The sequence below is a fragment of the Pleurodeles waltl genome, chromosome 6 (assembly GCF_031143425.1).
Source record: "Pleurodeles waltl isolate 20211129_DDA chromosome 6, aPleWal1.hap1.20221129, whole genome shotgun sequence".
Taxonomy (NCBI): Eukaryota; Metazoa; Chordata; class Amphibia; order Caudata; family Salamandridae; genus Pleurodeles; species Pleurodeles waltl.
This window is the reverse complement of record NC_090445.1, coordinates 1,703,696,409-1,703,720,471: the sequence shown is the minus strand read 5'-3', so window position 1 is coordinate 1,703,720,471 and position 24,063 is coordinate 1,703,696,409. Positions and strand designations below refer to the sequence as shown.

The 24,063-nt window shown below is 49.4% G+C and overlaps 1 protein-coding gene across 1 annotated transcript in view; it reads left to right on the top strand.

The window, feature by feature from the left end:
- Positions 1–24,063, top strand: part of FLOT1 (flotillin 1) — a 120,622-nt gene that overhangs the window by 70,882 nt on the left and 25,677 nt on the right. Inside the window, exons 6-9 of the mRNA XM_069241837.1 lie at positions 14,996–15,115; positions 16,449–16,544; positions 17,280–17,432; positions 18,378–18,559. Of these exons, the coding sequence (XP_069097938.1) occupies positions 14,996–15,115; positions 16,449–16,544; positions 17,280–17,432; positions 18,378–18,559 (551 nt within the window). The remainder of the gene's footprint in view (positions 1–14,995; positions 15,116–16,448; positions 16,545–17,279; positions 17,433–18,377; positions 18,560–24,063) is intronic.

Here is a 24,063-nt window from a genome sequence, read left to right as displayed (position 1 = left end):
ACGCCCTTAAATTTAGTATTTAAGGGCTCTCCCTGAACCTAGAAACTAGATTCCTGCAACTACAAGAAGAAGGACTGCCTAGCTGAAAACCCCTGCAGAGGAAGACCAGAAGACAACAACTGCCTTGGCTCCAGAAACTCACCGGCCTGTCTCCTGCCTTCCAAAGAACTCTGCTCCAGCGACGCCTTCCAAAGGGACCAGCGACCTCTGAATCCTCTGAGGACTGCCCTGCTTCGACGACGACAAGAAACTCCCGAGGACAGCGGACCTGCTCCAAAAAGACTGCAACTTTATCCAAAGGAGCAGCTTTAAAGAACCCTGCAATATCCCCGCAAGAAGCGTGAGACTTGCAACACTGCACCCGGCGACCCCGACTCGGCTGGTGGAGAACCAACACCTCAGGGAGGACCCCCGGACTACTCTACGACTGTGAGTACCAAAACCTGTCCCCCCTGAGCCCCCACAGCGCCGCCTGCAGAGGGAATCCCAAGGCTTCCCCTGACCGCGACTCTCTGAAACCTAAGTCCCGACGCCTGGAAAAGACCCTGCACCCGCAGCCCCCAGGACCTGAAGGACCGGACTTTCACTGCAGAAGTGACCCCCAGGAGTCCCTCTCCCTTGCCCAAGTGGAGGTTTCCCCGAGGAAGCCCCCCCTTACCTGCCTGCAGCGCTGAAGAGATCCCTTGATCTCTCATTGACTTACATTGCGAACCCGACACTTGTTCTAACACTGCACCCGGCCGCCCCCGCGCCGCTGAGGGTGAAATTTCTGTGTGGGCTTGTGTCCCCCCCGGTGCCCTACAAAACCCCCCTGGTCTGCCCTCCGAAGACGCGGGTACTTACCTGCTGGCAGACTGGAACCGGGGCACCCCCTTCTCTCCATTGAAGCCTATGCGCTTTGGGCACCACTTTGAACTCTGCACCTGACCGGCCCTGAGCTGCTGGTGGTCGCTCCCCCTGCCGCTGCAGCTCCTCCAAGTTCCCGAGTTCCTGTGTTCCTGAGACCCACCTAACTGTAAGTACCCCCCTCCTCCCAGCCCCTCGCCCTGCCCCGCGCCACTCACCTTCTCTCCTGCTCCTGCTTCTTTTCCTCCTCTCTGTCTCTTCCTCCTCGCTCCCCCTCTGCAATCTTCTTCTGTGTTCTTCTGTTCTTCTCTTCTGTTCTTCTGTTCTTCCCTTCTGTTCTTCTGTGTTCTTCCGGTCTTCTGTGTTCTTCTTCTCTGTTCTTCTCGGTGCTTCTGTGTTCTTCTTCTCGGTTCTTCTGTGTTCTTCTCTGTTCTTCTCTGTTCTTCTCTGTTCTTCTCTGTTCTTCTGCTCTTCCGATCTTCTGTGCTTCTGTCTTCTGTTCTTCTGTTCTTCTGTTCTTCTGTTCTTCTGTTCTTCTGTTCTTCTGCTCTTCTGCTCTTCTGCTCTTCTTCTCTTCCGGTCTTCTGTTCTTCTGTCTTCTGCTCTTCTGTCTTCTGTTCTCCTGTCTTCGGCTCTTCTACCTCCTCCGTCTTCTTCCCCCGAGCCTGCCCTCCTGCTCCTTCCTCATCCCCCTCCCTCACTCGCCTCCCCCTCTCTCACCCCTAGCTAACCCGTTCGCTATCTACCTCCCTCACTCCTCCTATCTTCCTATCTCTCTAGCTCCCTATCTCACTATCTAACTCCCCCACTCTCCACCTCCTCCTACCTATCTGTCTATCTATCTATTTCCCTATCTATCGACTTCTCTATCTATTTTCTCTATCTATTTCTCTATCTCTCCCCCCCTCCCGCCACCCCCTCTACTACCTATCTCCCTATCCTCTCACTCTACCTCTCTCCCTCACCCACCTCTACAACCCCCCCTCCCCTATCTTCACAACCCTACTCCTATCTCTCTCCCTAATCTCCAAACCTCCTAACACTCACCCTCCTCCACCCTAAACCCCCTCCCCCAGCTCCTCTCACTCTACCTGTCCCCCCCCTCCCTCGCGCTTTCCCGCCGCGACCTCCTGCACGCCCCCGCCCCCCAGCTCCCATTCGCCCCCAGCTGACCCCTCCCCCCCCCTCCTACCTCTTATGGCGGCCGCTGCGCAACAGTGGTAGCGACCCTTGACCCAAGGGTAGGTCGCTCCCCCTGCCGCTGCAGCTCCTCCAAGTTCCCGAGTTCCTGTGTTCCTGAGACCCACCTAACTGTAAGTACCCCCCTCCTCCCAGCCCCTCGCCCTGCCCCGCGCCACTCACCTTCTCTCCTGCTCCTGCTTCTTTTCCTCCTCTCTGTCTCTTCCTCCTCGCTCCCCCTCTGCAATCTTCTTCTGTGTTCTTCTGTTCTTCTCTTCTGTTCTTCTGTTCTTCCCTTCTGTTCTTCTGTGTTCTTCCGGTCTTCTGTGTTCTTCTTCTCTGTTCTTCTCGGTGCTTCTGTGTTCTTCTTCTCGGTTCTTCTGTGTTCTTCTGTGTTCTTCTGTGTTCTTCTCTGTTCTTCTGCTCTTCCGATCTTCTGTGCTTCTGTGCTTCTGTTCTTCTGTTCTTCTGTTCTTCTGTTCTTCTGTTCTTCTGTTCTTCTGTCTTCTGCTCTTCCGGTCTTCTGTTCTTCTGTCTTCTGCTCTTCTGTCTTCTGTTCTCCTGTCTTCGGCTCTTCTACCTCCTCCGTCTTCTTCCCCCGAGCCTGCCCTCCTGCTCCTTCCTCATCCCCCTCCCTCACTCGCCTCCCCCTCTCTCACCCCTAGCTAACCCGTTCGCTATCTACCTCCCTCACTCCTCCTATCTTCCTATCTCTCTAGCTCCCTATCTCACTATCTAACTCCCCCACTCTCCACCTCCTCCTACCTACCTATCTGTCTATCTATCTATTTCCCTATCTATCGACTTCTCTATCTATTTTCTCTATCTATTTCTCTATCTCTCCCCCCCTCCCGCCACCCCCTCTACTACCTATCTCCCTATCCTCTCACTCTACCTCTCTCCCTCACCCACCTCTACAACCCCCCCTCCCCTATCTTCACAACCCTACTCCTATCTCTCTCCCTAATCTCCAAACCTCCTAACACTCACCCTCCTCCACCCTAAACCCCCTCCCCCAGCTCCTCTCACTCTACCTGTCCCCCCCCCCTCCCTCGCGCTTTCCCGCCGCGACCTCCTGCACGCCCCCGCCCCCCAGCTCCCATTCGCCCCCAGCTGACCCCTCCCCCCCCCTCCTACCTCTTATGGCGGCCGCTGCGCGACTGCGCAGCGGGCGCGCGCAGCGGGCACGCCGCTGGCGCGCCGGAGGCGCGCCAGAGGCAAGCCCGTCTGCGCCCGTCCGCGCCTGGCCCGCGCCCAGCGCCACGACCCCTGGTCCCCAGCTCCCCCAAGCCCCGCTGATCCGCTACGACCCCACCACCCTCCACGCCCTCAACCCAGGGCGCTCCAAAACCTGCTTCCTAGCTCACCCCAAACGCACCCATGGACCCTTCGCCTGCAACTCCTGCAAACGCATCTTCCACCACGCAACTACCACGACCACAAGCCCACGCGCCATCAACCACCTCAAGTGCATCCTGATCAACGCTCGTTCCGTCCACAAGCACGCCGTTGAACTTTGGGACCTCCTGGACTCCACAGCCCCGGACGTCGCCTTCATCACGGAGACATGGATGAACGCCTCCTCTGCTCCAGACATCGCTACCGCCATCCCCGAAGGCTACAAGATCTCCAGAAAAGACCGCACCAACCAAGTAGGAGGAGGTGTCGCCATCATCTTCAAAGACTCCATCAGCGTCACCACCTCCACCGAAGACCCCCCCCCTCGCCGCTGAACACCTGCATTTTCAGATTCGCACCGACCCAAGGACCACCCTCAGAGGATCCCTCGTCTACCGTCCTCCCGGACCTCGCGCCTCTTTCAGCGACGCCATCGCCGACTTCATCTCCCCGCACGCCCTTGCCTCACCGGACTACATCCTCCTAGGCGACCTCAACTTCCATCTGGAACAAAACAACGACCCCAACACCACCACCCTGCTCGACAACCTCGCCAACCTCGGCCTCAAACAACTGGTGAACACCGCCACCCACATCGCCGGACACACGCTCGACCCTATCTTCTCCGCCAGCAAACACGTCTTCTTCAGCCACACCTCTGCCCTACACTGGACCGACCACAGCTGCGTCCACTTCACATTCCGACGCGAGACCTCCCACCTCCGCACTCAACCCATCCCTCATCGACAGTGGAACAAGATCCCTGAAGAGCAACTCTTCTCCGCTCTCGCCGCCAACCAACCCACCCTCACCACCGACCCCAACTACGCAGCTCTCAACCTCACAAACTGGATCTCCAACTGCGCTGACAACCTTGCTCCCCTCAAACGCACGCATCGACAGACCAACACCAAAAAACCTCTCTGGTTCTCTGACACCCTCAAAGAATCAAAGAAAACTTGTCGTGCCCTTGAGAAGGCCTGGCGCAAGGACCACACCGCTGACAACATGACCGCCCTCAAGAACGCTACACGCGAACACCACCACCTGATCCGCACTGCCAAAAGGAACTTTTTCACCGACAGACTAGACAAAAACAGCCACAACAGCAGAGAACTCTTCAGCATCGTCAAAGAGTTCTCCAACCCCAGCGCCAGCGCCAACGCCGTCACGCCCTCACAGGATTTGTGCGAATCCCTCGCCACTTTCTTCCATCGCAAGATCAGCGACCTCCACGACAGCTTCGGACACCAGACCCAACCATACACCACTGAACCCGCTTCCCCGGACATCACCCTCAACAACTGGACCCACATCAACACGGAAGAAACCAAATCCATCATGAACTCTATCCACTCCGGCGCCCCTTCGGACCCCTGCCCGCACTTCATCTTTAACAAAGCCGACGACATCATCGCCCCGCACCTCCAGACCGTCATCAACTCTTCTTTTTCTTCTGCTACCTTCCCCGAATGCTGGAAGCACGCTGAAGTCAACGCCCTACTAAAGAAACCTACGGCTGACCCAAGCGACCTGAAAAACTTCCGCCCCATCTCTCTTCTACCTTTCCCAGCCAAGGTAATAGAAAAGACCGTCAACAAACAGCTGACCACCTTCCTGGAAGACAACAACCTGCTCGACCCTTCACAAACCGGATTCCGAACCAACCACAGCACGGAAACCGCCCTCATCTCAGTCACAGACGACATCAGAACCCTGATGGACAACGGTGAAACAGTCGCCCTCATTCTCCTCGACCTCTCGGCTGCCTTTGACACCGTCTGTCACCGCACCCTAATCACCCGCCTACGCTCCACCGGGATCCAAGGCCAGGCCCTGGACTGGATCGCCTCCTTCCTCGCTAACCGCTCCCAAAGAGTTTACCTCCCTCCGTTTCGCTCAGAACCCACCAAGATCATCTGCGGCGTACCTCAAGGCTCATCGCTCAGCCCGACACTCTTCAATGTCTACATGAGCCCCCTCGCCGACATCGTACGCAAGCACGACATCATCATCACCTCCTACGCCGACGACACCCAACTTGTACTCTCCCTCACCAAGGACCCCGCCAGCGCCAAGACCAACCTACAAGAGGGTATGAAGGATGTCGCAGATTGGATGAGGCTCAGCCGCCTAAAGCTGAACTCTGAAAAAACGGAAGTCCTCATCCTCGGCAACACCCCGTCCGCCTGGGACGACTCCTGGTGGCCCACGGCCCTCGGCACCGCACCGACCCCCGCAGACCACGCCCGCAACCTTGGCTTCATCTTGGACCCTCTTCTCACCATGACCAAGCAAGTCAACGCCGTGTCCTCCGCCTGCTTCCTCACTCTCCGCATGCTCCGTAAGATCTTCCGCTGGATCCCAGCCGACACCAGAAAAACCGTGACCCACGCCCTCGTCACGAGCCGCCTGGACTACGGCAACACCCTCTACGCCGGGACCACAGCCAAACTCCAAAACCGCCTGCAACGCATCCAAAACGCCTCGGCCCGCCTCATCCTCGACGTACCCCGCAACAGCCACATCTCCGCACACCTGAGACACCTGCATTGGCTCCCAGTCAGCAAAAGGATCACCTTCCGTCTTCTCACCCACGCACACAAAGCCCTCCACAACAAGGGACCGGAATACCTCAACAGACGCCTCAGCTTCTACGTCCCCACCCGCCCCCTCCGCTCCGCTGGCCTCGCACTTGCTGCCGTCCCTCGCACCCGCCGCTCCACGGCGGGTGGGAGATCTTTCTCCTTCCTGGCGGCCAAGACCTGGAACTCCCTCCCCACCAGCCTCAGGACCACCCAGGACCACTCCGCTTTCCGGAGACTCCTAAAGACTTGGCTGTTCGAGCAGCGATAACCCCCCCTTTCCCCCCTAGCGCCTTGAGACCCGCACGGGTGAGTAGCGCGCTTTATAAATGTTAATGATTTGATTTGATTTGATTTGGTGTGGTAACTTTGGGGTTGCTCTGAACCCCCAACGGTGGGCTACCTTGGACCAAGAACTGAACCCTGTAAGTGTCTTACTTACCTGGTAAAACTAACAAAAACTTACCTCCCCCAGGAACTGTGAAAATTGCACTAAGTGTCCACTTTTTAAATAGCTATTTGTGAATTTGTGAATTTGTGTAACTTGAAAAGTATACATGCAATTGAAATGATTCAAAGTTCCTAATGTACTTACCTGCAATACCTTTCAAACAAGATATTACATGTTAAATTTGAACCTGTGGTTCTTAAAATAAACTAAGAAAATATATTTTTCTATACAAAACCTATTGGCTGGATTTGTCTCTGAGTGTGTGTACCTCATTTATTGCCTATGTGTATGTACAACAAATGCTTAACACTACTCCTTGGATAAGCCTACTGCTCGACCACACTACCACAAAATAGAGCATTAGTATTATCTATTTTTACCACTATTTTACCTCTAAGGGGAACCCTTGGACTCTGTTCATGCTATTCCTTACTTTGAAATAGCACATACAGAGCCAACTTCCTACAGTTGGTATATGTCCACATTTATTTCACTATTAAACTTGCACTCATGCTTTGATTCCTGTCGCGTTTTAGCAAACTAAACAAAACACTACATCCACCATATTAGCACTATATTCAGATACATGTTAACAGGCGCCTGCATTGTACGGAATCTCATCCCGTTTCTAACTCCCCATGGTGTCTGTCTGCTGAGCAGTTGGTCTGGAATTGGTGAAGGACAGCATGGAGAGTCACTCACAATAAGCACAACTTTCTGTATGTTTCCCCTTTTAAACTAAATACAGACAGGTAATAGATTGTTTTCTGTCTGTATTTATCTGTAAAAATCAGTAGAAATGGTAAACAGGGAGCCTTACCTTTAAATAAGCTGAGTTCCATGTAGATATTTGGTCAGTATTGCTATTATACAAGCCAAAGAGCATAGACCTATTTTCACTTGCACTTGTGTGATCTGTCTGATCAGTTCACTTTTGTGTTCTTGCCTGACCTCCTCCAGTATGTCTGTAAAATTGACGTTTTGTCCTGAAGTGTTGCAGTCCTGCCAGAATCTGCCTCCAAGCCCGGCGGCCGCCCTAGTTGAGATATTACACTAGAGTAGATGATGTTGTTTCACTTGTGTACATTGGGGTCCTGAAATGTAGTTCTTGTGGAAACAGAATGTTGTAGTTGTCACACAGACGCTGAGTGAGTCTGATGTCCAAAATGCAACTTAGATCACAGAGATAAAGTGGGTTTAGGGTCGAAAGAATTCAGTGGAGATGTCTCAAGGAGCTGATCAGGGTTGCTTTGACTTCAAGTTTTTCAGTTCCCAGCCATAGACATGTCTAGAGCTGCCAGATATGGTCAATTAATTAATCAATCAATTAGAGCGCTCCTAGTCACCCGTGAGGGTATGCAGGCGCTGGAACTGCTGGGGTAGGCCTCACCAACATGCAATGAGAAGTGCACCTGGGAATTGTTCTTGTGATGTCAATGTGAACCCTTATAGTAAGAGGAACGCCCTACGGAAGGGGCTGATGGTGAATGGAACGCTGCCAAGTTGTACAGAATCAGGTCTCCAGGAATAGAGGAGGTTCAAAATTCTCTGGGAGCTGTAGAAAGTTTCTTTTTCCAGAGGACCTCTTGCAAGATTTGGCCAGCCTGGTTCAGAGTGGAGAAGTTTAGGGCAGCAAGTTTTATCCTTTTGACTTCTGTGGACCCAAACTTTGTCCTTACTAGAACCTGGGGACCCTTGCTGAGTCATGAGTCGAATTGGGAACCCTCCACTGAATCATCACTGGAAGCCGGCAACCCTGGCCTAAACATTTTTGATGATTTGAACTACAAAGCAATACACAAAAAATACAGAAACAAGCATTCATCGAACACACACAAATGATAGCACAATTAATTTGCAAACAAATATAAATCAAACAAAAATAACAAATGTAATTTTAATAGGAAGGTTGGAGCTTTTCTAAATTAAATTGAAGCCACACATCGTCCATACTATATTCTGTTGGATGCACCCGCACTGCTCCCACCAATCAATCTGAGGATACCAATTTAACCGTTAGCCTCCAGTTTCCAAATTCCTTGACATTTACAGTGCGTTTTAACATTTTCAAGTGTAGATTTAGCCACTTTCTATACACTTTATTAATCTTTTAATAATATTTCATTTTCCCTGAGGAGGCTTCGTGGCCCCCAGGGGTCCCAGACCACAGGTTGGGTACCACGGGTCTAGCGTAGGAGCCACCCTATGTCATCACCAGCTGTCAGGACCACGTAGGACCACAGGTTGGGGACCACGGGTCTAGTGTAGGAGCCAGCCTATGTCATCAACAGCTGTCGGGACCACGTAGGAGCCGGTTGTGCCTGCTGACGGTCCAGCAGGAGTCTGGCTTCCAGCGCCGCTGCCCCACCACCTTTCCTGTCCCACGGTGTAAGTTCACAGCAGACCCCATGTGGCGTAACAGGTCTGTGGTTCTACTGCTGCCCGGGACTCTTTAGGAACAGCCTCCGTTCACTTATTCAGTGTCTGAGAAGTTTACCAAGAACGAGGGTGGCTGTACACTAGCTAGGAGTGCAAGTCGTTTCGAGTAGTGCGTAAAAAGGGACAAATCAGGAACAAGCTCTGTGGTTAACACATCGGTAAGAGCAAGCTCAGCCCAGATGCTAGAGGGCTGTGGGTGCGAGAGTCGTGGCTGTTATGAGAGCGCCGCCTCTGTTGCTGCTGTTGGGTGGGAGAAAGCACGCAGCTTGTTGCGTCATCCCTAGAAGGCTTGGATTTCAGTGTAGTGTGAACCTGAAGTACAACTGTACAGAGCTGTACAGAGCTGTATGCTAAGGTGTGGGGGTTTCTGTGTTCCTATGTTCTCAGAGTGTAGGTTTTCTGCGTCTTGCCATAATGCTGTGGCTCTTGAGGGTGTTTGAAGAACTCAACACATGGCATCCCCAATCAGTGCCCCTGTCCTGTGTGATCAGACCACACGAAGGGCCTCAGTACCCGGCTCCTCCCCGCTAACTGTAACTGTGTGCCACTGTTCAGCTTAAATCCAATACTTGCCAGATTTCCCCCTCTTGACAGGTACCTTCCTTCCAGTCTGGGTTCATCTGTACCTCAGTTGGGTTTGCAAGAATCTGATGTGAATGGTTGTAAAGTGCCCTGTGCAGAAGTTACAAGTAAAGTCACTTTATTTAATTGATTGGTCATTTGTGCATTTCACTAGTCTGGCAATTATCAGGGTGCAGTCACTGTCACCTGTTACTGGAGCCCTGTGTTCAAGGACCCTAGTTTCCCAAAGGAAGGTGGTTTAGCTGTGCTGTGTGTTAGGTGGATCATTTTTTGAGTCTGAGGCCCTGCACTATGACTGATCCACTCCCATGCATTTGTATTAGTAGGCCAATATTGACCAGCTTGAGGTTATGCTCAGTGCATGGAAATGGGACACCATCTCCCAGGACCAATACCCGTGCTCCAGAACCCCCTGATCATGGATCTCCTGTGACCTGTATCCATACTCCAGAACTCCCTCTGCATGGATCTCCTGTGACCTATGCTCGTGCTCCAGAACCCCCAGGCATTGATCTCCTGTGACCTATGCTCGTGCTCCAGAACCCCCTATGCATGGATCTCCTGTGACCTATGCCCATGCTCCAGAACCCCTTCTGCATGGATCTCCAATGACATATGCTCATGCTCCAGAACCCCCTCTGCATGGATCTCCAGTGACCTATGTCATGCTCCAGAACCCCCTCTGCATGGATCTCCAGTGACCTATGCTCCAGAACCCCCTCTGCATGGATCTCCAGTGACCTATGTCATGCTTCCATGCTCCAGAGCCCCCTCTGTATGGATCTCCTGTGACCTGTGCCCATGCTCCAGAACCCCCAGGCATTGATCTCCTGTGACCTATGCTCGTGCTCCAGAACCCTCTCTGCATGGATCTCCAGTGACCTATGTCATGCTCCAGAACCCCCTCTGCATGGATCTCCAGTGACCTATGTCATGCTCCAGAACCCCCTCTGCATGGATCTCCAGTGACCTTTGTCATGCTCCAGAACCCCCTCTGCATGGATCGCCAGTGACCTATGCCCATGCTCCAGAACCCCCTGTGCAGCATTGATCTGCTGTGACCTATACCCATGCTCTAGAACCTCTGCATGGGTATCCAGTGAGATATACTCATGCTCCAAAACCCCCTGTGGATTGATTTGCTGTGACCTATATCCATGCTCCAGAACCCCCTGTGCATGGATCGCCAGTGACCTAAGCCCGTGCTCCAGAACCCCCTGTGCATTGATCTTCAGTGAGCAATATCCTTTCTCCACAAGTGCATGACAAACATCGCAGACTGGAGGAGAACCAACTGCCTCCAACGAAACACAGACCAGACAGAGCTAGTAATCTTCGGAAACACTTCCCCGTAGAATGATGCATGGTGGTCCCCTGAACTAGAAACTCCACCAAGCAGCCACGCCTGCAACCTTGGCATCATCCTGGCCGATAGACTCACCATGAGGAAACACATCATCGTAGTCTCCTCCTTCTGCTTCCTCGCGCTCCGCAATATTTTTAAGTGGCTTTCCTTTGACTCTAGACGAACCGTCATTCAAGCCCTGATCACCAGCAGAATGAACTTGGGGCAACACACTCTATGGCGGGATCACAGCACAACTTCCCAAGAGACCACAAGCAATATAGAACTCGGCAGCCAGACTCATCCTCGACTTCCCCAAGCAGGTCCACATTACCCCCACCTCAGAAAGCTCCACTGGCTTCCCATGCAGAAGAGATTTCAGTTCAAGATGTTGATCCATGCCTTCAAAGCCCTCCACAACCAAGGACCCGAGTACATCAACCACAGACTGAGTTTCCACCTCCCATCCATACACCTGTGATCCGCCTCCCTCTTCTTCACCCACACCCCCGCATACATTGCAGCAATGTGGATGATGCTCCTTCACCTGCCTCGCCGTGAAATCTTGGAACAACTTCCCACTTCTCGTACGTACCTCACCCTTCCTGCTGGAATTCAGAAGAGGACTCAAGACTTGGTTGTTCAAGTGAGCCCTAGCAGCAACACATATCACCAACTTGATACCCTCACGAGTGATTAGCAGCACTTTACAAATCCAATTGGAATGGAATGCTCCAGAATGCCTTGCACATTGATATCCAGGGGCCTGTATCCATGCTGCAGAACTCCTTGCGCATTGATCTCCATGGACCTATACCCATGCATCAGATTGCCTTGCGCTTTGATCTCCGTGGACCTATACCCATGCTCCAGAATGCCTTGCGCATTGATATCCAGCGTCCTGTATCCGTGCTCCAGAACGCCTTGTGCATTGATATCCAGCGTCCTGTATACGTGCTCAAGAACGCCTTGCACATTGATATCCAGGGACCTGTATCCATGCACCAGAGCGGCTTGTGTATTGATCGCCATGGACATATGCCCATGCTCCAGAGCACCTTGCATATTGATCTACAGCGACTACTACCCATGCTCCAGAATGCCTTGCTCGTTGAAAAACACAGCCAACATGTGTTTCGTCACGGGAGAGTGATCGCACGGACTTCTTCAGGGCTCAAAAAATTTTATTCCCAAAACAATAATCCTCCACAATTCACAGTAGTTCACTGCAACAAGATCCGGGTCCAGCTTAAGCTTTGAGCCCTGAAGAAGTCCGTGGGATCACTCTCTCGTGATGAAACACGTGTTGGCTGTGTTTTTCTTCAGAATATTGTGTGAATTTCCAATTACTGGATTTGTTGGGACTTCAGCTTCTTGAGGATTCTCCTTCAATAAATCATAAGAATTTGACCATACATCCATGAACTGATTGGTTGCCTATCGTTCATTACGCATTACTGCATTGTAATATTATATACGGAATATTATTCTATTATATATTTTTTGAGTGCCTCGCGTAGGTGTTTTCTCTTGTGCATTGCAACTCGAGCTTAATCCTGAAGTTCAACAGAAACCAACGGAGCGCACTTAAGGCGCATTCGTACTACGTTTTGCCACAGCTTGGCCACTGATGGTGAAGTTGTTCTGAGTTGTTGGTGTGTGTTTTGGGGGGTCCAAAATGCACTCTGCTGCAATAGAACAGCGCTTCAACATTCTCAGGCTCCGGGGATGTGGTGGTGCCCTCCCCCTTTTCAGGGGCATGGCCATATTTATCATGCTATATCGCTCAAATCAGTAAAGATTTTGCAAGGTGCTGACTATAACAACATCTCTCAACCCAAGGATTGATAAATTACAAATCCAGGTCTTTGCCAGAGGATCCTGTGTGCATCGGGGATCATGCTAGCCAGGCTTCATTTTCGGCCAACAGCAATACGGAGACCTTGGAGTCCATCTTCAGCTATGTGACCACCACTGGTCGGTCAAGGTCTGTAAACTCCTTCATTTAGTGGTGAAAAAGTTTGAGAGGTGCTGCTACTAACATGTTGCATTGCATCTCTTCAACTCTTTAAAAACAGGTTTGGGCATCAGGGAATGATAGTCGATGTGCTACAACTGTTGGACGATTGTAGGGAGCAGAGGCTGTTGTACGAGTGGGTGAAGCGGTGTGAAACACGTCATAACAACCTCATTAGATGCTGTTGTAAGGAGGCAGCTATGCACAGAAACCATCTTCACAGTTTGGATTCAATCAACATGTCCAAGCCCACCTTCTTGACACCCACCTAAGATACCATCCTGGTCTGGAGTGAGGAGTAGGAACCCGATGATGACGCGTGTCAAGACTGCTGGGAGGGTCCTTTTAAATAACAAACTCAGTGGAACCACTGGTTAATCCCAGTGGATTTTGATACCTTTCCCGCCATACTCAGTAGATCCGGTCTCATTTTTTTTTGTTTACATGTGTTTGGCAGGAAGTGTGGTGGACAGATGTAAAACATAAGCCCCTCTTGCTACTCATGTGTTGACTTTTCAACATCATTGGAAGTGCCATAATGTCTCCACCTAAAAATGAAACTACATTTGCCAGTAGATGGCATAATAGTGTTCAATATGTAAATCAAGAAAAGTTTCAAGCTGGAAAGCTTATTCTAGGTATTTAGTTTCCTATTGAGACTTAGAGGTGTGATTATGGAAGTTGTGATTCTGAGATTGTCTGACAGTGGTGTACCATCTATCGAAAAATGATGGTGCCACGCACAAGGCGGGTGTTGATAGAGGGGTATCAAGAGAAAAGAGGCTGTGATGGGTTTCGGTGCAGGGTGGGAGATATTCTGTAGAGTACACATGCTCCTGAAAGCCTTTATACATATCATTGCATTGCGAGTTGCGTACAAAGTCTTTGATAGGGGACTGTTTACTGTTTAGGCCCCCTTCCCCATGACTCGGCATCCATGGGTTTCCTCAGCCTCTAAAATCCAAATCCATGAATGAGGTTAACATTTTTTGCTAATAGCTCAAAAACCCTTGTCCTATTGTAGATTAAATTAGGGTGTGCTACAAAAAAGTGCAGGGCAAAGTTCTGCGTCAGTCGGTCGCAGTTGGAATGCAAAGCTGAGTGCACATAGAGAGCGCCTAGGAGCTATACAGACGGATAATGTCTGAGAAGTACTAGATCGAAGTGGAAATGGGTTGCAGCAGACTGTGCCATAAAAGATGTTAGACTGGTTTTGCCTTCAGGTTAGATTCCTGATTGGTCGGCTCCATTGCATGGATTTTGACTCGGATCTTCCCGGGGTGTATGCTGAGTCTGGTCCCTACTGTTATTTCTGAAGCCTCTCAAGCACTGGAGACTGTTTCTCAAACTTTAATACATCTGGCTTCAGAGGCAAACAGTAATTCTGACTCTGAAGACAGGTTTGAGGAGATGTGCTCTTTTTCTGCGTCACCAGAAGAATTGCTTGGTATCCCAGCAATAGAGACTAGATCTTAGCCATTCTTTCATGATGGGTATACTGCTTTCTTTGGACAATCTTTACTTCTTTCACAGTGAGGAACTGTGGTGCTGTGATGGGATTATGTGCTACAAAGTTCATCTTCTCTGCAGAGCGCTGCATTTCCTTGAGATTTAGACAGTAGGACACTGGTTACTTCCCATTGTAAAACAAAGGGATTTGGAGACCGTCCCATGGTATCACGTCTCGCAATATTTCACCAAGTAATGACGAACCACGTGTGATATCAAGCACAGAAAAGAGCTTCACTGTAAGTGCCGCCTCAATAAGTGCATCAGGAAGGGTTGAAAGGAATATCAAACGCCTCACGCCAACTTTTTCCAAAATCTTCTTAAAAAACAGGTTGGGGGAGCCATGTGTAGCTCCTTCCATGTGGGAGGGTGGGTTGTAAATGTAAGCAGAATAACACTAGGTCCTAGATCTTTAGGTGCTTTGATCCTAGATGACGAGACTGTACAGGTCACCTTGGTCCTCCAGGCCATGCGTGGCTGCTAATGTCCTACCACCATCTCTCACCAAGAGCTCCACCTGGTCTCTAACCTTAAGCCATTGACATGACATCCTCTATGTCCATCCCAGGTCTTCTGTACATTTGTTTCGTCCTTCTCTCCTTTTGGATTTGTTCCATCACCTTTTCTTGTTCCTCTCTCTCTAGGAGATTTACAAGGACCGGCAGAAGTTCTCAGAGCAGGTTTTCAAGGTGGCATCGTCAGATCTTGTGAACATGGGCATCAGCGTTGTCAGCTACACTCTGAAGGACATTCACGATGACCAGGTAGGGAGGTGGCATCTTTGCCTACAGTGAGAAGAGGGTCTAGAGATGGGCACTGCATGACCATCAGTGTAGGTCATACTGGAGACATCTGATTTGGGGCTCTTGGGAGGGGCGAGTGTTCTTCAAAGCCATACTACCTGCACTCTCTCAGCTGACACATATGTATTACTTTTCCCTACCTCTCTTGTGATTATCTGTATTATATTTTAATTATATTTCTAAAGCTATTCATGCCGTTGCCAAGGCACCAAAGTGATCTGGGAACAGAAACCACCCCACTCTGTAGTTTGCTCATGGCTGTTGTGTTGCTTCTGTGGGGTGGTTTGTGTGCTGTGTGTGATGGCTGGAATGGTTCTCTTACCTTGTCATTTGTTGCTACACTTGAGTGTTTCACAGAAAAGGAGAGGGGAAGTCGGCTTTGAGTTTTCTATGAATGCTGTGATTGGCGGGAAGGATGTGGTTTGTTGGTCTGGCCTTTGTGTGACACGTTTCGATGTCACCTGTGATGAGCAGTGAGTTGTCTTCCTAGTGTCTCTGGGGTCGGGTAAGTGCACACATGCTTGGAGAGGAGCCATGTTTAGTGAGAGTGTGGTCTTTCCATATCATCCTTTTGGGAAGGTTTGGTTCTAGATCTTGGAGGGTAGGATGGAGTTCCTGTGCAGGTCATACTCTTCTTGTGATGCTGAAGGGTTCTGTGTGGGGTCGGTTAGGGAAGAGCCTGATTTTACCACCTTCCTGAGTTCCAGTGGTCTTGGGGGACTCTGAGCTTTAGTGGGAGAGAGTGTAATGATTTTGCTGCCTGTGTGGAGAAGGAGGTTCCTGCTGAAGTATAACTTTTTGTAGGGTTGGACAGTCAGTGGGGTGTATAAGAGTGGGAGAACTTGCAGGATTTATTTGGATGGCGTTAGGAACGTAGCAATAGGTGTCCACTTAGGTGATGCATAGTACCTTGAAGAGTAGCGTCTGGCAACGAGTAAGCAGTGAAGGTCTCGGGTATTGTGGTCACGCATGTAAAGATATAGTAGTTTTATGGCTGCCACATTTTGGATTCCTTGAAGTAGGTAGAGTGGGCACCTACTTGGAGTCCAGGTGTGACTGCACTAGGTAGATGCTTGAGTGGAGCTTCTACGGTAAACCTAGGTGTAGGGAGGTGCACTGAAGGGTTTATACATGTAGAAGGCTCTTCTTATAACTTGGTTCGCTTGAGGGACTGCTTCTCACTCGCTAATCCTATATGTGCTTATTCCGTGCCCCACTGCCCTTCCCTTTCTTAGGATTGCTTGAACTCCCTCAGCTGATGTTTACATATTGCTTCTGTTCACCCTTCTCTTAGGATTATCTGCACTCGCTGGGAAAAGCCAGGACGGCACAAGTACAGAAAGATGCCAGGATGGGAGAAGCAGAAGCGAAACGTGATGCAGGCATTAAGGTGAGGCCATCCAGGTGCTCCCGAAATTGAGCATGCGTCTCGTCTCAGTATATTGATCATTGAAAAGAGCGGGACTCGTCTCCCTCACACCTTCTTACCTTCTCCCACAGCGCCATTATCACGTTTTTTGGTCTAATTTTGTAATATCTTCTGATAGAACAGCACTTCTGGTATCTGCCATCTGTGAGCTAAGCCTCCTTTTTAACCCTGACTCACTCACTGTCTTCATTCCCTGGTGACATCACAACATTCTAAATGTTCTGAAGCTTCTGGCTAGCCCTAGAATGATCCCCGAGAGCAAGCAAACACATCATTCACACAAAGACATGATCACAGTCATGTAGAAAGCTCAGGAGCATAAAACTCCTCAATCTAACCTGAGGACATACCCTGTTCTGAGTAAAATTCAATTCAGATATGTCCCTTCTGCCAAGCAGTTCCAATAAACAGACAATCTGAACGTATGCCTTCTAAGAGCTACACTAGGTGCTCTAGGAGCTGCACTAGGTGCCTAGAGCTACACTTCCAAAGAGCTGAACCCAGGCAACTCCCCCCCCCTCCCCCCCCCCCCAGCCCCTGCTCTTTACTTCTTCCGACAGTCCTTAAAAGTATGCACAGTTCATAGTGTTGCCGGCACTTCAGAGGACCGAGGACCCTCTTCTGCTCACCTTTGGGTTGGTACCTCCTCGCTACAAGTCCTTCTTCTAATCTGTGCCCTCCTCCTTGCCTCTACAGGAAGCAAGGGCCATGCAGGAGAAGGTGTCGGCGCAGTACGTCAGCGAGATCGAGATGGCGAAAGCCCAGCGAGACTTCGAGTTGAAGAAAGCGGCCTATGACATCGAGGTGAACACTAGGAAGGCAGAGTCAGACCTGGCCTACCAGCTGCAGGTGAGGAACCTTTACAGGAATCAAGGGTGAGGCTCTGTGAGTGAGTTCAGTGATGAAGCACTGTGGCAGGGGGAGAAGGCTGGGGTCACCGGTGTGTTTTGTTTTAGGGCCCTAAGTCAAGTGAGTTATCAATACCTGTGTGAGAAAGCGTTCATGGAAATCTCTATGTGCCTTGTTTCTCTCAACTCAGACATGTATTATCACACTACAGGCAGGAATGAGGGAGATAGTTCTTCGGAACCCCATGCATGAGCTCAATCTAGTAGTGACTGAAGTCTAACACTACCCAATCTAATATCAATTTAACAGTTGTGAGTGTGGTTTAACACCACACTCAAAAGTATTTCATAAAAAAGATTTCAAATTAGTTTATTGAAGATCATTTCATGTTCACGGGACATACAGTATCCAAAAAGGAAAGAAAGGAATTCTCTGGCGTGTTTCACGGCCACAAAGTCCGTATGTCACATGTCTGCTCTGGTTTCTGAATGCCACCTTGTAATTGTCTCTCTGCTTCTCTGTGCTTCCTAAAATTCATCTGTAAAATTCCATATATGGGTCACTCTTTGAGAAAAATTAAATGGGATTCAGTATGTGCTCCTCTGTAATCCTACTGCTTTTATCTTTTCTGCAGTATCTCTGTATTGCTAAATAGTCTGCGTTATTAAAATAAGGATTCCTAAAAGGGCTGTTTTGTGAGTCGCGTCTGTGTTCCAGTCCAAATGTGTTTACTCTGGATCCTGCGTGGCGGAGGTGGATGTTGATTCACAGACTGATTTCCTGAGTTCTCCTTGTCACACGGGTGATTGACGCTGTTGTGTGTTTCCCATCTCTCGTCTCCCTTCTGTGAGTGAGCAGAGTGACATGACCAGGTAGTGTGTGGTTGAAGGTGATTTTTGACCCCCCCCCGCCTGACTCCTGTCAATGTCCCCCCCGCTCCTGCAGGTGGCGAAGACAAAGCAGAAGATCGAGGAGCAGAAGATGCAGGTTCAGGTGGTGGAACGCACGCAGCAGATCCAGCTGCAGGAGCAGGAGATCATCCGCAAGGAGAAGGAGCTGGAGGCGCGCATCATGAAGCCGGCCGAGGCGGAACGCTTCCGCCTGGAGAAGCTGGCCGAAGCGGAGAGGTAAAGACGGGAGGGTGGAGAGGTGGAAGAGGGGCGGCATGGGCTTAAGACAAAAGGTGGCCCAGGAGGTGCATCATGATTGAGTCAGAGGTAGCTCTTTGAGGCACTAGTTAGCTTTCAAGAAACCAATGCAGTTACTGCTTCCCTTCCAGACGCACATTTTCGAGCAGGCACCACCAACCAGCTCATTGGAGATATTCACCATGGAGTCAACCTCAGCCCTTCTAGTCTATGATGTGCCTACTTCGTGGCACTGGCTTTGACCTGTCAGTGGCATTTGGCACCATTGGCAGTCTAGCCACTAGAAACTTTTGTTTCATATGGGCCGCTGGCATTACCACTCGGCCAACAGAACATCACCCTTCACGCATATTCCAGCATCACATGATGATACCCATCATAGTGCAGACAGCCAGATAGATCAGTAAACTTTGTTTCTGCCAGGGCACCATTCAAACTTTGACATCTGCCTTCCAACTCAAACTCAACCAAGTAAGTGCCTTCATTAATGGTGGCTCAGTTTTAGCTTAGTTCCAGGCTTGGCTCAACCGCATGCACCTCTTAATGGACCCTAAATGCATAGGCTCTCCTAAAGCCTCTTCATTAAACATCAAGTGAAGAAGAGTTCAAATGGCTGATTTCAGATTGAACTACTGTTTAACATCATCCTTTCATCTCTCTCAAACAACTTATGTCCCATGATCCACACTATAATTTTTCCACCCACGACATGGGCATCACTCTCCCAACTATTGTTTCAGGGGCTGTCACCACCAAGTGCCAGCCAGCACAAATGTACACACTACTGGCAAAATTCACATTTATAGATGCATCTGCACAACCACAGCACCTATCTTTCAAGATTTAAAATCATAAGGAAGCATGCAAAAGTAGGCATTCTGCATTTCTACACTGACCATGGAATTCTGGGCAGAGGTCAGGCAGACAAGATGGCCCCCAAATTAGTGACAAGAGACAGAAACATGGGCAATGTATCTGCACGCATGCGCACTCTTACTCTCTCTTTTTCTCTCTCCCTCTGTCTCATCTTTGCCTTACTGTGTAATCTAAAACATCACATACTGTGGGAACTAGAATAGAGACTTATTCATAAAGCTTAATCAGTAACCAGTCCTCCGCAGGTTGTCCTACAAACAGGGAATCAACAAAGATTGTACTGTACACAGATAACAAGACTACAGTCGCCCATCCACTGGGAATGCCAGCAGATGCCCTTGTTCTCCAAGTGCTAGGTTAATCTTTGGCTGTCCCCAGCACTGCACTACTGTTTACACGCCTCAAGGATGAACATAGTAGGTGTTTCGAACCCAGCGTCTCAGGAGTGACATACATTCCATCTAACTAAACAATTTCTTGCAGTCAGTCCATTACAGTACAAGGGATATGTTAGGGGAAAAGATATCTTGCAGATGGCAAGAGTGTTGAGAAATAGGTTCAGTTTCAGAACTGAGAGACGGGAAGTGAAGAGAGAAGGGGAGCTGGAACAATAGAGCCCATCACAAAATCACAAACGGCTACTTTTTCTGAGGTCTTCTCCTTTGACAGCTTCTCTGTCGATGAAAGTTCACAAGACTCTCAGTTCAGCATCTGGATGTACGGAGAGTTAAGGGTGATTGTGGGACCATCTGTCCAGGCTGTGAAGAATGTCTGTTTCCATATATAGTTGAGGGTCAAAAGATGGGTTGTCCTTGCGGAAACACTTTGAGCAGGCTAACACTTTGGGCCTGATCTAGATCTCGACAGAGGGGTTACTCTGTCGCAACGGTGACGGATATCCTGTCCCCCGAAATCTAAATCCCATAGAAAACACTGCTATGTAGATTTTGGCGGACAGGATCTCCATCACCTTTTGTGACAGAGTAATCCGTCTGCTGAGATCTAAATCAGGCCTTGGTCTCCTCGCCAGTCTGTTGAATATTTTACATGTTGCCCTCCATCGTCTTCTTGTGATGATGATGATGAGGCCTCCGTTCACCTATGTGTGGATGTGGCCAGCGGAAGAGCAGTGTGCAGGTTATGGACCAGTAGCAGTTCAGCTGGCGACCTCTGGGTTGTGCATTGAGATTGCTGCAGTACTCAAGTAACATGACATAAAGCTCCCTTGAATTCATTGTACCAGATGTGAGAGGGTGGGAAACTTACAGTGATGAAACGTCATAAATAATAGGAAGCATTTCAAGGCCTTGCAGATGGCGGGTGGTCTGTAATCAGACTTGATGGTTGAAGGAATGCAAAAGGTTGAGAATATGTTCTTAAGAGCCAGAAGCACCATGCTAGGAGCAGCCATGACTTAAGGAAACCCAAAGAAATCATGTGTCACAGCAAAATGATGTTGACCCAATGTGATTGGGGCACAGAAGGCGATGGAAGCCTCTTCCCAGATTTCCTCCAGCAGCTACGCCATTGACTGGAGGTGAAGAAAGCGGTCTACCAACACCTCTGTTTAGAACATTATGGGTACCAAACACCTTCCTCAACAGTTTACCTAGACATTGAAATCACATCTTCTGTCTCAAGAGAGTCTTGTTTGCCGACATACTTTGATTACCGTCCTGAGTGAACTTCACAACTCGTGTATACTTAAGGCTTACTACATTTCTGATTTATTATTCCTCAATTTCATGTTCAGTACAACATCTGTGTGAGAAAACATCAGCTGGATTCTGACCCTTCCCAGTCTTATGAACAATCTAGTCAGTATTCTTGTAGTTACAGTTCAATGCAGGAGTCATCCTGGTCTTGGGATCTCCAGAAATGGACACAAGGGCACCACGATCAAGCAGTATCATGACTATCTTCCCCTAATGAACAAATAGTAATGTGTGCGAGCTCATACTGTTGACAGACATGCCCTCTGTGCTTGTGAAGGCTTCTTTTAAGGGTCTTCAAGCTGTGGCTGGTGAGACAGTAAGTTGCCTGGGGACTTTGGGAATCAGGTTACGCTGGGCCAGTCCAGCACAGAGACCAACCACATTGACATCAACAATTATTTCTGTGTGAAGAGCAAGGTCAAAGTAAGCCACAGTCTCTGTCTTAGCACCGCATGACTTGAATGTTTCAACAGTGGTGTTAGCACCGGTATGATTGGTCTTTCTTCGATCACGCAATGATGGTGTGCTTCCAGAAGCGCAGTCCTGGTTTTACCATTTACAGTAACTGCCCACGCCCAGGATCAAGAGCAAAACACTGCCAGGAGCAGGCACCAAGGTGAGTACTTCAGTCTGGTCAGGGTGTCAGATGCTTGTAGAGAAAACGTGCGCAGAAAACTTGAGCAAATCATCACTTCTGGGAAATCCTCTGCTACCAATAAGGGCACCCCAAAGCTGAGTCCTTTGTATGTAAAGGGGCATGCGTGCGACAGATGTGTCAATACAAGAGGATGACTCTCCCAGCTAACAACAGACTTTGTCAGCTCATGAATCATCCTGTATGTGGAAGGGAGATTTCTGTCTCTCTCTCGCTGTATGGCCTAATATCCTGTGCGTCTTATTATGATTCCCATAGGATATAATGGGATCGTAATCAGAGGAGCAGACACGATATCTGTCACATTCGTGACGGACAGGAGCGACAGGCTATCCTTCGCGTTTGTGACGGATTAACCCCATCGCCAAAACCCAAGTCATGGCTTAAGCCTTTTTATAAGACAAAGCAACTCTTTGTAACTTTAAGCTAAACCTCACATAAGACACCCCATCTGATAGGTATTTCAAGATGGATTGTTAAATGAAATCCAAAGCTAAGGACACACTGTCTGTGCCTCGTAAAGCACGTTCCACATGCAAAAAGTGTAACATACCCTTAGCAGACACTTGTAAAGCTGCTTCAGAGTTAACATCACGTACCAAACACTACTGTGCGGACATCCAAGCTAATCAAAGGCTTTAGTTGAACTGACTGTGTTAAAACTTTACACCAAATGTCTGTATCATCGTCTCTCCACCCATCACTTTGGAGGGAATCTGCTTTACAGTCTGTGCAGAGCATGTGCATCTACAACGACTTGTGCTACAAAATGACAATTTTGAAACCAGCCTTTACTTTTTGTCCTCTAGCCATCTTTTCATAGCGTGTAGTGGTGTAGAGTCACATGTGTCCACCTCCTCCATGGATGCCATCGATGATCCCAGATGTTTTGTTCTTGCTTTTAGTTTACAATTCACAGTGCACTACATTTGTCATTGACAGAGCACTGCACTCACTCTGCTCACCCGCTGAGAGAAAAATACCTTGCAAATCTCTAAGCCTAACACTAGATGGCAGGAGTGTGCGCGGCATGGGAATCTACAGCAGTACACAGTACGAACAGATGCTTACAGCGTATCATTCTCCTTTCACACCATTAACATCTAGTATTAGTTCAGTAAGGTTGATATCATTGTCTTCGTTGGAGAGTAGACTTTTCACACTTTCATGATCTGGGCATCTGGATTTCTCAAAATAGCTTCCCCTGCTGGCTTGATCCCTCGATCTGGGACTCGAAATGTGTTTATTCATCACACACACAAAAGATGATGGCGGGTGTGAATTCTTGCAATAGATCGAACTAATGGCAAACGCTAGGGGGTAGCCTTCCAACTCCTCGTACTTTTGCCTACATCAGATTAGACCCAGCCATATGCAAATCATTTTTGGTCCTGCTCCAATCGAAACCGTTCCGAACTGCCAAGCTAGGTCCCCTCTAAAGCAGAACACAAGCAACCCAAGACCAGTTTCGGCCTGATTGGGCCTCTTTAGTCAAGTTTAGCTTGGCTTCAGTGGCACAGTTAGTTGGGCCTCGCCGTGCAGTTCTGGAAGGGCTGCTCCCATGAGGAGCAGGGTCCGCACTGATTTGCATTAGACAGGCCTTTGTCTAGAGTGCACAGTGGGTGAAAAAAGATGGATTGGAATGCTACCGCAGGCAATTGCCAGCAGTTAGACTATTTGCAGGCGTTCTCCGATCACCTTTTCTGTGTATTATGAAACGCCTTAAGTGGCCAAGGGTGTGGCGAGATGTGGGTCCCTTGTTCACTGTGACATACGAGCTATAGTTTACTGTTGAGATCTTACTAGGCTAACACTGGTGTGGTGTTGGGTGCTGGCCCTTTTGAAGGGGCCCTCGCCTGGCAGTTCGGGGTGGACTGTTCTCATGAGAAGTGTCAGTACTGATCTGCATAAGACAGGCCTTTGTCTAGAGTGGCACAGTGGGTGTAAAACGATGGGTTGGAATGCTTTCTGAGCGATGGCCAGTGGTTAGTCTATTTTCAAGAGTTCCTCCCATCACCTTTTGTGTGTACTCTGTGTTTAGGCTTGTCAGCCTTCAGATGTGACACCCTGTGTGTGGAGGAACCAGAATACCCCGGTGCACCTCTAGCCATGTATAATACTGAAGTGGCCGACCTACACATTCTTCACACCTGCGGTCAGTGGCAAAGCATGCACACGGATGCAGGAGGCTGTGAAGTGTGTGCATTTCTGTGGTAGAGCGCTGTGTGGCTCGAGTG